This window comes from Anoplopoma fimbria, chromosome 16 (genome assembly GCF_027596085.1).
Source record: "Anoplopoma fimbria isolate UVic2021 breed Golden Eagle Sablefish chromosome 16, Afim_UVic_2022, whole genome shotgun sequence".
Taxonomy (NCBI): Eukaryota; Metazoa; Chordata; class Actinopteri; order Perciformes; family Anoplopomatidae; genus Anoplopoma; species Anoplopoma fimbria.
In genome coordinates, this window is record NC_072464.1 from 10,484,857 (window position 1) to 10,496,960 (window position 12,104).

The window sequence follows — 12,104 nt, forward strand, 5'->3', positions numbered from 1 at the left end:
TGTTGTTCTCGTGAAAGGACTCGCGTCTACCCTGCACCAAAAGCAAGATGTCGCCAAAAGTATGTGTTTGTGCCCTGCCAAGACAGTATTTGGGGACTATTACTCATGAACAGCAGAGAGGATAGCCTAAACACCCTAAACCACCTTTATGTGTGTCTGTTCTCTCTCTCTCTTCCTCCCTCCCTCCCTCCCTGTGTGTGTGTGTGTGTGTGTGTGTGTGTGTGTGTGTGTGTGTGTGTGTGTGTGTGTGTGTGTGTGTGTGTGTGTGTGCATATGGGTAATAAGCTGCTCCGCCACTGCGCAACGATGGAGCTATCGCAACGATGGAGATGACGCAAACCGACCCAGCTCTCCGAAAAAGTGTTTCAAGACGAACATGGCGGCAACTTAACCGCGGTCCAAGATGACAATGGCCAACAGGAGAACGGATTCTAGGCTTTCCGCCCCGGTACCGAGCAGTGTGCGTGCACCGAACGGGCTCGTTGCTCTCCGTTAAGTGAATCCTCAAACCCGAACGGCGGCGGACGCGCAGCATCAGCACCGAGAGGCTCGCAAACAGCTGGTCTCCCTGCGCCCCCAGACGAGAGCACAAAACCGGGGAGGGACGGTTCGGGAGAGAGGGGGCATGCGGTCAAAGAGGACGCCGTTTCCCCCCGAAGAGCCATGGAGAACCAGGATGCGGCAGCGCCAGGCTTAATCTGTGCGGGCGCGCTAATTGGACGGGAATAGCACCGACTGCTGCGGGGCGCCATAGAGGAGCGCCCTGGACCGGCGGAGGCACGGCACCCCACCGCTACGGAGGAGCACCAACCGGAGTCCGTCTCCCCCCAAGTCAATGAGTATTGTGGCAGAGCAGCCCCCGCGGTGGAGTCGGCCAGGGCTAGCACTTTCCTAAAATATGACCAGGGGTGCTTGGATGCGTCGGCAGCATGATGAGGGCTTAAAATACTGGTTTGCACCCCGAGAGAACGAGAAGCCATTTACCGAGTCGGAGCGGGCCCAGAGATGGCGACTGTCGCTGGCCTCTCTGCTGTTCATCACCGTCCTGCTCTCTGATCACTTGTGGTTCTGCGCCGAGGCGAAACTGACGCGAACCCGAGACAAGCGCTCGGACGAGGGGCTTGCTTTTACGGACATGGGCGAGTACCCAAACTCCCTCCACCGACAGCATATCCCAACATCACCCGACCCCAACAGTCTCGCCAGAAAGCAAGATGTTATTTTTCTAGGGAATTCTACCAAACCTCTGTCGCGAATGGACACCTGTCATCCAGACAGCCTGTCCAAGGACTGCTTTACTTTCACGGACGCGGAGACCGTGTGCCTGGGCCTCTCCGGTGGAGGGGAGAACGGGACGCAGTTGGCGTACGTGAATCTGAGCGATTTGTACCTTTCTTTTTGTAATTCCTACTCACTTTTGGATTTGTTTTACGGGTTTACGAGTGTGGACGATTTGAATTGCACCCTGGATATGGCCATGGGGGTGGACCTGCTGGGATGCAGCAAGTGTGTCCGGGCTTATCAGCTTCTGGACCAGCGGGCGGAGGACAACTACCGGGAGTTTGAACTGCTGGTTCAGAAATACGAGACGGATGCGTACTCGGTTAGGACGTGCATGGAGGAATGCAAGGTAGGACTAACGAGGCCGGGGCACACACACACACACACACACACACACACACACACACACACACACACACACACACACACACACACACACACACACAAACACAAAAACACACACACTTACAAGTGCATTTAAGGGAGTGGGTTCACAGTCGCCATGGCAACCATTGGGCATATTTGTCAGTGTACTGGTATTTGTATTTTTTTTGTTGAGATCCAGTAGTCCTCATTTGGCCTGCCAGGGTCTGCACCAGCACACAGTAGCACACCATGACAATGTCATGGGGGGGGACTAGAGGACAGGTCAGCAGACTCCCTCAGTAGCTTCATCATTTTTTTCTCCCCCTCTCTTTCCCCCCCCCCCAAATGTGATCTTTTAACATGGACTACTTTGTGAAAGTGTGGAAGTGACGTTTTGACATCTGGAGCAAAGGGTCAGGCTTCCACCTCGGCTCTATGAGAGGAAGGGAGAGAGGGGCTGCTGAGTGGTGCTCATTTCAATATCGTTAATAGCACGCGAGTGGTTTCTGCACCTAATCCAGGCTTTGTGTTGTTCCCAGTTTGCTTGTTGTTCCTATAGCATGGTAGCCTCACACAGCACATACCTCACAGGCTGTGGAGTACATATTGTGCATGTGAACAACATAGCATACATATGTCTACATCAACCCTTACACACTTTGTCTTGTGTTACTTTAGGCATCAAGGCCTGCTCGCCCTGTATTGAGCAAAGAAAATGTAGCTGTAAATAGCAACATGGTGGGGGTACACTGGTTGAATTACACTTCAATCTGGTTCATTTGTTGTGCGATGGACTGTTGCAGAGGCTTTTTGTTTTTACACAGACAGCCGTGCATGCTCCTGTGCTCGCTGTCCATGGTGATGAAAGAAGGCCCTGCAAAAGGCCTTTCAGGAAGACAGCCTGTTTATTTAGCTCTGTGCTTACAGTATGAATTATTTCAATTAATCCGGCACAAAGGAACATGACCAACCTCATTTCATAAACAAAGCGGACCACTACATTGCATCTTACCCACCTCTACCCATACCTGATTGCGTTCAAGACTTCATGTTTGGATGAAGACACCTGATGGATGCAAAATATGCAGTGTGTGGGGGGGTCTCTCATTAGGAGGATGGAGAATAGCTGGTATGGAATGTGGTTAATGACAGTAGGGATATGGGAATATGGTCTGACAAGGACAAGAGAGATTTATGATGTCAATCTGGTCTGTCTTGTACTGCCTCTGGTATAGAACAGTACATGCATTCTTCTGTATCCACAGCAGAGCTTTATTTACACTTGGCAGGTGAACTTTTCCCCCGTGCTGTAACATGCTCTTGTGTTTGATGCACCGTGGCATAACCAATTTCCTTGTCCTGAATATTAAGATTGTGAGGAATTATAATGACAGTCAGGGAATGAACCTTGAAAAGCAGTAAATCTTCCGTTAAAGCGGCCCTAATAAGCCAGCAAGCCGAAACCATTTCATACAAGATGGATGTTGACCAAGGGCAGATGGTGAGGATGCTGGACTGTGAGTGCTGATAATCCATGTGTGTGTGTGTGTGTGAGGAAGGCCAGTTAGTGGGAGGATATACTTAGGCTCATTGTGAGCTACACTCTATAGGGCCTGCTTGTCAGAGAGTTTGTGCATGCATATACTGTATGTACTGTATGTGTTGTTTTATGTGCATGAACCTGTTTCCTACAAACATCTTGTAGCTGCTTCCTTCACCTGCCATCTATTCACCATGGTGCATTTGCACTCCTACTCTTTGCTAATGTAATCAGACTCAGGCAGGGCTACAGCAGCCTTTTAGCCCCTTTAGCCCAATCTGAATTGCTAATCCGCTCCAGTGTTCGTGTGACCTTTGTGAAAGCACAGCACCCCGGGCCTGCATCACAAACCACCGCTCCTTGAAGAAGCACTCTGCTGGACAATAAAAAGACATTAGACAGCATGAAACAATACTTGTTGCTATTTAATTTTATCTCTCGTGTTTCTCTCATCTCAGACCTCTTTCACTTCCTTATCCACATTTTTAAACAACTGCTCAAGGCTTTTTTTCAAATGGTTTGAATGAATTGTAACTGTTACATCACGTGGTGTTTCTTTGTACTGTAGATGTAAGTTGTCAGTGTTGTATTAGTTAAGGGGATGAGAGAACAGATAAGCAGTGAGATGAGAAGAAAGGTGAAAGATTAGGGAAATAAGTGAGGTAAGATTCAGAGGTGAATGTAACATAAATAATAATTTTGTGTTGCAGATAGGAAACTCTCCCAAAGAGGCAACAATATCAACACGTATAAACAGTACAAATGCATACATTATAAGACAACAAGTCTAGTAATTTTCATGGACAGATGTTAACTTTGGGTGTCATTATCATTCAAACCAGCTAGCTTTCATCAAGATGTTGTATGTCACTGGGCCTGCCTTGTTTACTGTCAGATAGTGATGTGTTACTAGAGTTTACTAGCAAGTGTTAGCCATGTAGCTAAAGCCTCATAGACCTTATTAATCCGTGTCATAGATCTCCATTGTTATCCCATAAAATTATTAAAAACAAATCAGTGAGCCACACTGTTGCATTGGGTGACATTGTTCTTCATTTCCATGAAAATAGGAACCATAGTTTATTTAGAATCAATACACATACATCCATCCTGCTGTAATAAATACTTATTGTAGCTCTGAATGTGTATAAGCCCGTGTCTGAAAATAGGCCCAAACAAATGTACTATTTACTTCTGTTCGAGCTACTCTAAAAAAAGAACTATAAAGAAAAAAGAAAAGAAAGAAAGAAAACTATAGATGTGTCACATTTGTTTATGTACAACTTCAGAAGGAACCAATGGGTTTGCGGCTGAGTGCCAGATGCTGCCTTTGACTGAGGTTGGTCATTATTTGTTCTGACTTGTGGCTGTCAGACTCCACTTCCTGAAAGTGTGTGCACAGATCGGGCCAACTTTGCTATATCATCAGTCCCTCATCATAGCCACTAATTCTTTTAACTTACATTAAAACTAAACAAGATTTCATTTGGTAGGCCTTTATCACCAAAGGTATTTTGACATAGGACAAGCTTAGGTGTATTTAAACAGGCCTTATTATGCTATATATATATATTGAGAATGCTGGCTCACTGTCACACTGTTATGTCTTACTGGGAATAAAGCAGCCATAATTTATGTTAATAACACTTGTGCTTCTTCTTCTTTGACAAGTCAAAATGTCCTCTGTGAAAAAGGCAGATCGATGCGAATTTTTGGGAGCAGTATTGTTACGTTATATACTTCCTTTTTGTTTCCTGTTCTTTTTAATTGAATTGAATTCAATTATATTTGTATGGCCCAATATATTACAAATCACAAATTTGCCTCAGAGGGCTTTACACTCTTTACAACATAAGGATACAGATAAGAAAAAACTCCAGAGAAAATACCCTTTTACAGGGAAAAAAAGGAAGAAACCTCAGCGAGAGCAAATGAGGTCCATCTCCAATGGATAGGCAGAAGTGCAAAAGATAACATGTGTTCTTTCTTTACTCTTTCTTCTCACCTTTTGATGTCTCAATGTACCTATTTATTTCACACAGATGCATGTGTTCATACACACACACTCACACAAAGAGCCCCATGTGCAGCGTTTCCTGCAGCTCCAGACCTGACTGTCCCTTCCGGTGTAATTTAATTTGCACTCTGCTTCTCTGGTGGCTGTGTCTCCAGGGCTCTATCTCAACATGTTGATCTCCTTTCTCCCTCTATCTGTTATTGTCTCTCTCTTACTTTCACATCCTTTCCCTCTCTGTCTTTCTCCCATCTGTGTCAGAGCTCCTAGGAACCAAACATCACATGTACAGATGTGTCCAGTATCCGTCTCTACATGACCTCCACCCCTCTCTACCTCCTCCTACTCCTTACTTCCCATCGGGGACCTCGCTTGCCTCTAACTCTCCCTTCCTAGAAATATGTGGGTGTTGAGCTCTCTTTTCCTGCTGGAGCGATAGATACTGATTTAGGTTAAGGTGCTTTCCTTCACTTGAATTACAGGCCTGTCCAAACAAATCCCAATGTGTGCTCCCTCACACAGCCTCTGCTTATTCAATCACCGTGTCTCCTCTATCACTCTCTATTTCTATTTAATTCAGCTGTTTATGTTTTAACTCTACAGTGAGGATAGGTTGATTGTGTTTCCCGTAAAATAAAACAGAATTACAAAAAGTCCCTGGTGGAGACTTAGAGTATGCCAAAACAAAATTAAAAAAAGAAAGGAAAACATAACGTTTTATTGATACCCAGGAAGGAAATTTTGCATCCCAGCAACACAAGAAGCAGGCCAGAGATGCAGTAAAACCAGTCTACAGTAATGCTAGCGGCTCCATGAGGCTGTACAAAGGAACAGAGGGGCTTTGAACTTAATCTAAATGTCAGCGACAACAATACTTACATGTTGATATTGTAGGTATATTTAGGTATATGTTTACCAGTGGTCTTAGTTTAGTGTGTTAGCCTGTTAGAATTTGCTAATTAGCTCTAAACACAAAGTGTAGCTAAGGCTGAAGGGAATGTCATTGGTTTGGGAGGTAGTATCTTCAAAGTGATGATAAATCGTCCTGAGAGGAACATCGATATGTAGAAGTTTATCAAATAGTTAAGATCAAAAGAAGTGAAATTCAATCAGTAGTTCTTCCTAAGAAGATGAAGATTGTCTGGTTGTAAACATTGCAGATATTTCCATTTCCATTTTTCTGAAACCTTTTAGGACCCTGTATCCATATTGGCTTAAAAGTTTAGGTTGTGGGATACAATTGAAAGGCCAACAACAGCTAGTAAAGAACTTTGTGGTCAGATTGTTTTTGTTAGTCTATCCAAAATATATATAGGCCATTAACATTACTTACAACGTATGGGACAAGTAGACAAACATAATAAAAAAACATACTGACTCATTATGTCTTGTTAACACATTTAGCTTGTTGTGCTACATATTTGTTCATCTTTTAATGTAAATGAAATGAAAGCACGCTTTGACACAGCACATACTGTCCAGATAGTCCTGCTATCGGCACAGACAGCATGTCCTCACTGCAAGTCCTGCACTATTCTCTCGCTCTCCCTCAAATTCAATTAGGGCTCTGTTGCTTCTCTACGCAGCTCCAATAGATACAGGGAAACTCCCCTTCATATGAGCTGCCAGTGTTTGTTTCTCCCCAGGCAAGAGATAAGGGAATGCGTCTGTTTCGAGAAGAACACAGCAGCACTCCCATGGAAACGCCTCCTCGTCCTCCTCTATTCCCTGTCGACGCAGCACAATGAGACCGTACAGCTCCCTCCTTCGCTGCCTTGGGCATCAGCTCCAATCAACACATCCCATTTCCTTCTCTCCATATATTTTCCTCCCTCTTTCCTGCAGGCCACTACTCTGAAATAAGTCCTGTCATTCAGTTAATGTGTAGAGGAGTGCTGTACTGTTAGCTTGGTGCATGGGTACCTTTTAGGCCAGCTGGAAGAGTAAAATAAAACAGTATGTGCTTCATGCATGTGTGAGTGTGTGCAAGAGCAAGCTGCATGTATCCAGCCAGTCACTGGAGGCCATACATCAGCTCCACTCAATGAGATAAAGGCTGCAATGAGTCCTTCTAATGCATCAAATTCAATCAGATCTGTGGCATAAACAAATTAGGACTTTTACAAATGCACACTTGCTATCTGTCTCTTCTCTCCTCTGTCTCACTGGTATGCTTAGTTGAATGATTTGATGAGTGGGTGATGTGTTATGTTTGATTTTCTGTGACAAAGTGAAGGGAGAGAAGGGGCTAGAGAGAGCGGAAATGGCTGCTATTGATAACTGACTCCATACAAAATGCATTATACTCTCAGACAAAATCGACAAACATCAAGCATTTATTTGTTTAAGCTTTTAATGATATTAGGTGTTTACAGGCCACATCTATATGAAATAGTCAGCATCTTCAAGACTAAAGGAGAAAAAAACGCAATGCATCTTTGCAACAGATTTTGCACTTGTGCCCGCGATACGGCTGATATCTGCCAATTCAGCTTCATCCATTGTTAGTTGATGGCAAACAAAATAAGATGTCAATTGGATTAACAAAATGTAACAATAAATATAGGAGACTGGTGCTACCATGACAGCTCTTCACATTTATTGTCTCATGTTCTCTTTTGTGTTGAGATGTACAGGATTATTCAGTTTTCTTGTGTGTAAGCATGACATCGACTGAAAAGTTTATTTGAAAGGAAGAGAATGTGCCTTTCAGTGAAATTAGTCATTGCTTTGCATTTTTAAAACAGAGAGTGCAAGTAATTTAGAAAATATTTTGAGAGTAATGTGTGCTGTTTGATGTTGTCGTTCATATTCGACGAGAAACTGAATGGAACAGCACATCACATTTCATTTCCAATCTCTTCTAGATGTATATGCATCTGAATAGTAAACAAATTTGAGGCAAACAGGGTCCCTACATGAAATTTCTCTGTAAAATAATCAATGAATTAGGTTTGTGTTTACAGGTCTGGGGAAATACTACTCCTTACGTTAAAGGCTCCAGACCAAGCTGCCAAATCTGATAAATGGGTTTGGGTCTGAAGACTACAAGTTTGAAAAAAAATAAAATCTGTGAGTGTAGTCAGAAAGAACAGACCTCACCAGAACTCAGCTGCCTGCTCCTCACCTCTGCTTGAAGCTAGTGGCTTGACATCAAGCGGCTACTAGCATAACACCTAAATCTCTAACCAAACTGTCAGCTGTTAGAGTTGCACTGTCCATCATGAGTCGACTATGTTATTGGAGTGCAATGCTACATTTGTACTTGTTTAATAACTTGTCGTATCAACACAGTCTCACGCCAGTTTGTGAAGTATTCACAAAATGTTGATATAGTGATTCTTGTACGTGGACATCGATCTCGTAGTTGAAAGTCCTGTGTTTGGTTTGACCCAACCAACATAGATAAGCTTTTTCAATTTTTAACACTGTCCTTTGCTAAATCACATGGATTTGTTTCAATTATGTGTCGACCAAAAAAAGGATCTTTCCATTGGCACTGTAGCACAAAACAATTTTTTTTTTTTTTTTTTTTTCAATTTGTGTCCACGTCCAGGAATAATTTCAGTTCCATGACTATTTCACGAACTGGCATATGACTCGGCTGGTGGTGTTTGAGCAAAAGCTTGATAGATTAAACTGATAAATGTTTTTCTTTTTCAATCAGGATCTGATAAATCTGTATGTGACTTCCTGTTGATGCTGCTGGAAACTGCCCAAATTGACTGTAGTTTTTTGTCACCTCCCCCGGCTTCAGGCCACAAGGCGAAAAGGGATTAATTTTATACAAGCCTATTATATCAAATCCCAAACCACTTCCTGCTTATGATTAGAAGGGTGTTTTGTTTTGGTGGGCTTGACATCTGAGGCAGCACTTCTTTTCAGGCTGCTTACATATCCAATGTCCTCTGTATTGCCCTAAATCATCCAACCATGACCTTAACCATCTTGAAGCTAAACCTGTCAGCGTTTGATGGATGAAAGTAGTTGAAGATGGTTGTTGTATTTTACGCTTTTTTACAGAAAATACTGGTCACAGTTTATAACAAACAGTTTGACTGCGAGTAAGTAGTGAAATTAGTTAAATAGTAAAAGCTGAGCCGAACACATTCCCCATTGACACATCATGCTGATAGATCAGAAACCAGCAAAATAAAAATGCAGACAAAAACATTGAAAACAACATTCATTCAATCACAATCATTTGTCCTCCAAAGTGTGACAGCGTCAGTTAGCTGCCTGTGAACGTGGCTCCTCTCAGGGCCTTATCCCTAGTGATAATGGCCTTCGAAGTGACACTGAAATTACATGGAAATCAGCAACAATTGTTTCTGTCACGTTAAAAGCATCAGGAAGAAGGCATGGCAGCTTTTCTAACACTTAAGGTCATGTGGAAGTCATAATGTGCTTTTGTGGCATTTATCTGATCCCTGATCAGTGCAACCACTGAATGATCTGTGAGGGTGACAGAGCAGTGATCTGTCATCTGCGAGGAAGTGTGAGAGCCTGTAATGATGAGAGCAAAACCTTTGTTTAGCTACTAGTTGTTAGCTACCTAGCTAAGCTGCTAATGTTGTCACCACACCACTGAAGTACACAAGTTCTTCTTCTTCTTCTTCTTCTTGTGTTTTTTAGCGCACCAGTTTTAGGTGTGTGACCATCCACCACCCGATGGAGTGAAATATAGTGCTGACTCTGATTTGCAAAGCTGGGGAAAAACCTTGGATTGCAATGTGATGGAGACTCATATACATGTCTACATGTCAATAAAACTTTCTTAAATTGCATCTGGATTCCACCTGCCTAAAAGATGCTTGAAATGTGAAAAAAACACCAAGATCAAAAAGCAACTGATAGCTGATACATTGTGAGCATCACCGTCAGGGAGAGAGAGAAACCAGTCACAGTTCCCAGACTCTGGTGGTGACATTCTCACATTACTGAGTCATCATCATCATCAGCTGCTCACAGCATGTCCTGATTCAGGGAGAGCAGAGCAGAGAAGCAAGAGAAGATAGACGCTCCAATATGCAGTTTTTATGGTATAAACTCACACATACTGTACATACAGTTCAAGGCATGAGCAGACACATACTGTGGCATAACCAACAACACTCCACACACATGGGAGAGAGGCAGGTGACAGAAGCAAACAAAAAAGGAGTGGAGAGGGACTGACAAATGAATGGTAAGGTAGGGAATACCCAGTGATGTGTGCAGCATGATGGGCTCGTGTCAGATCCCATGACACACTGTATTTTCTCTGGATGTTGTACAAACAATTCATTTGAGCACCTGGCCCAACCTTATCCTTTCAATTTTAATCAGGGTAGTGTTTCTGTCAATGGATGAGCGTGAGTGAATTTGTTGAGTGAGGGCGGGGCATGTTTGCATGCTTGAGTGCATGGAGTAGGGGGATGTTGTAGTTGTGTCCATCAGTTTTTGTCATTAAATTAGTATGAAGATTGAAAGTAGCCTCAAAGGAATAGTTTTGAGAAAATTCACTTCTTGGCTTTCTTGCCCAGAGTTAGATGAGAATTACTTGAAGCAGTAATGAAGTAATACAGTACCATGCTACTATTATGATTTTGGTAATATTATTACATTTACTATGTAAAGTAATGTGTTACTGCTCAAAATTAAGTGTTTGCCCACCGTTGGTGAAATACTAAGCTACAGCTAGGAAACGGTTATGTTATCTAACTTTACACTGGTAATATTTTCATTTTATAAGTTGCAACTAACAATTATTTTTATACTAAAAATCTGCTGGTTATTTTTCGATTCACCAAGTCATTATAATCTTCATAAATAAAATAATGAAAAAGGTCCATTATGATTACCCTGAAAATATCTGGGTGACATATCTAAATTGCTTGTTTTATTCAAATATAAATTCAAGCCTAAATATATTCAATTTACCATCATAAATGATAAAGAACAGCAGCACTCTGGGAGCTTGAAGCAGAAAATGTTTAGCATTTTGCTTGAAAAATAACAGGATCTACAAATCTTATCGAAATAGATACCAATTCATTTTCTGATGATCAAATAATCAAATAATAAATTAATTGTTTCAACGTCCTGATATTCAGTTGACCAGTGAAGTGAAACACAAGCGGTTGTTGATGCAGTTGTTCTTGTTTCTGGATGAACAAGATGGATGAAGTGTGAAAACAATGTGACTTCTGCTTTGACGCTCTAAATGTTTTAAGTCATGATGGATATTTTTATCTTTGTTTGGTAATAATAGAAGCCAAGACAACAGTATTGCATTGTTTCATGGCTGTTTCCAGGGCAGCATGATGGAAGGTTGCACTAAGTGTGATAGAGACTTTTTTAAACATCTTTATTTTTTTAAGTCATTGCTCTGTGTTTCTCCTAAAAAGGGGTTTCCTTGTGGGGTGGAAAAAATGTTAAAATAGCATTTAGGCAATAATATACTTAATGCCTCCATTCAAACAGATGCAAATGAGTTTGTGTTGTCCTCCCCACAGCCCTCATTATGAAGCCAAAGAGGCTGATTATTATTCACATCATTATTCCAGTGGCACCTAGCAACCACCTCACCTGAAGGATCCTTTTTCCTTATGCGGGATGCAGGCTTAAAGTATGTGAGACCTACAGTGTTCGGTGGTCCGATTTTGTGAGTGGGCTGAAGCTAAGCAAGTAGTCTCCTCACCCCCACACCTCCTCCAGTCTGACACAGTAATTTGATTGTGGATGGAGCGCAGAGGTGCAGAGAGAGAGAGAGAGGTTATTGATGGGAACAGATAGAACATGGAAAAGGAACAAAGCAAGACAGAAGAGGAATGGAAGAGGGCTTGACCTGATGATGAGGGTCTTATCTGCACCTCTTCGCAATGGTTTTTTTGCCTGCCGCGTGTGTGTATTTGTGTGTAA

General features: G+C 42.4%; 1 protein-coding gene across 1 annotated transcript in view; it reads left to right on the forward strand.

The window, feature by feature from the left end:
• Positions 1–898: 898 nt before the first annotated feature.
• The window catches only part of LOC129105082 (NALCN channel auxiliary factor 1), a 67,387-nt gene continuing 56,181 nt past the window's right edge, over positions 899–12,104 (forward strand). Inside the window, exon 1 of the mRNA XM_054615966.1 lies at positions 899–1,630. Within this exon, the coding sequence (XP_054471941.1) occupies positions 899–1,630 (732 nt within the window). The remainder of the gene's footprint in view (positions 1,631–12,104) is intronic.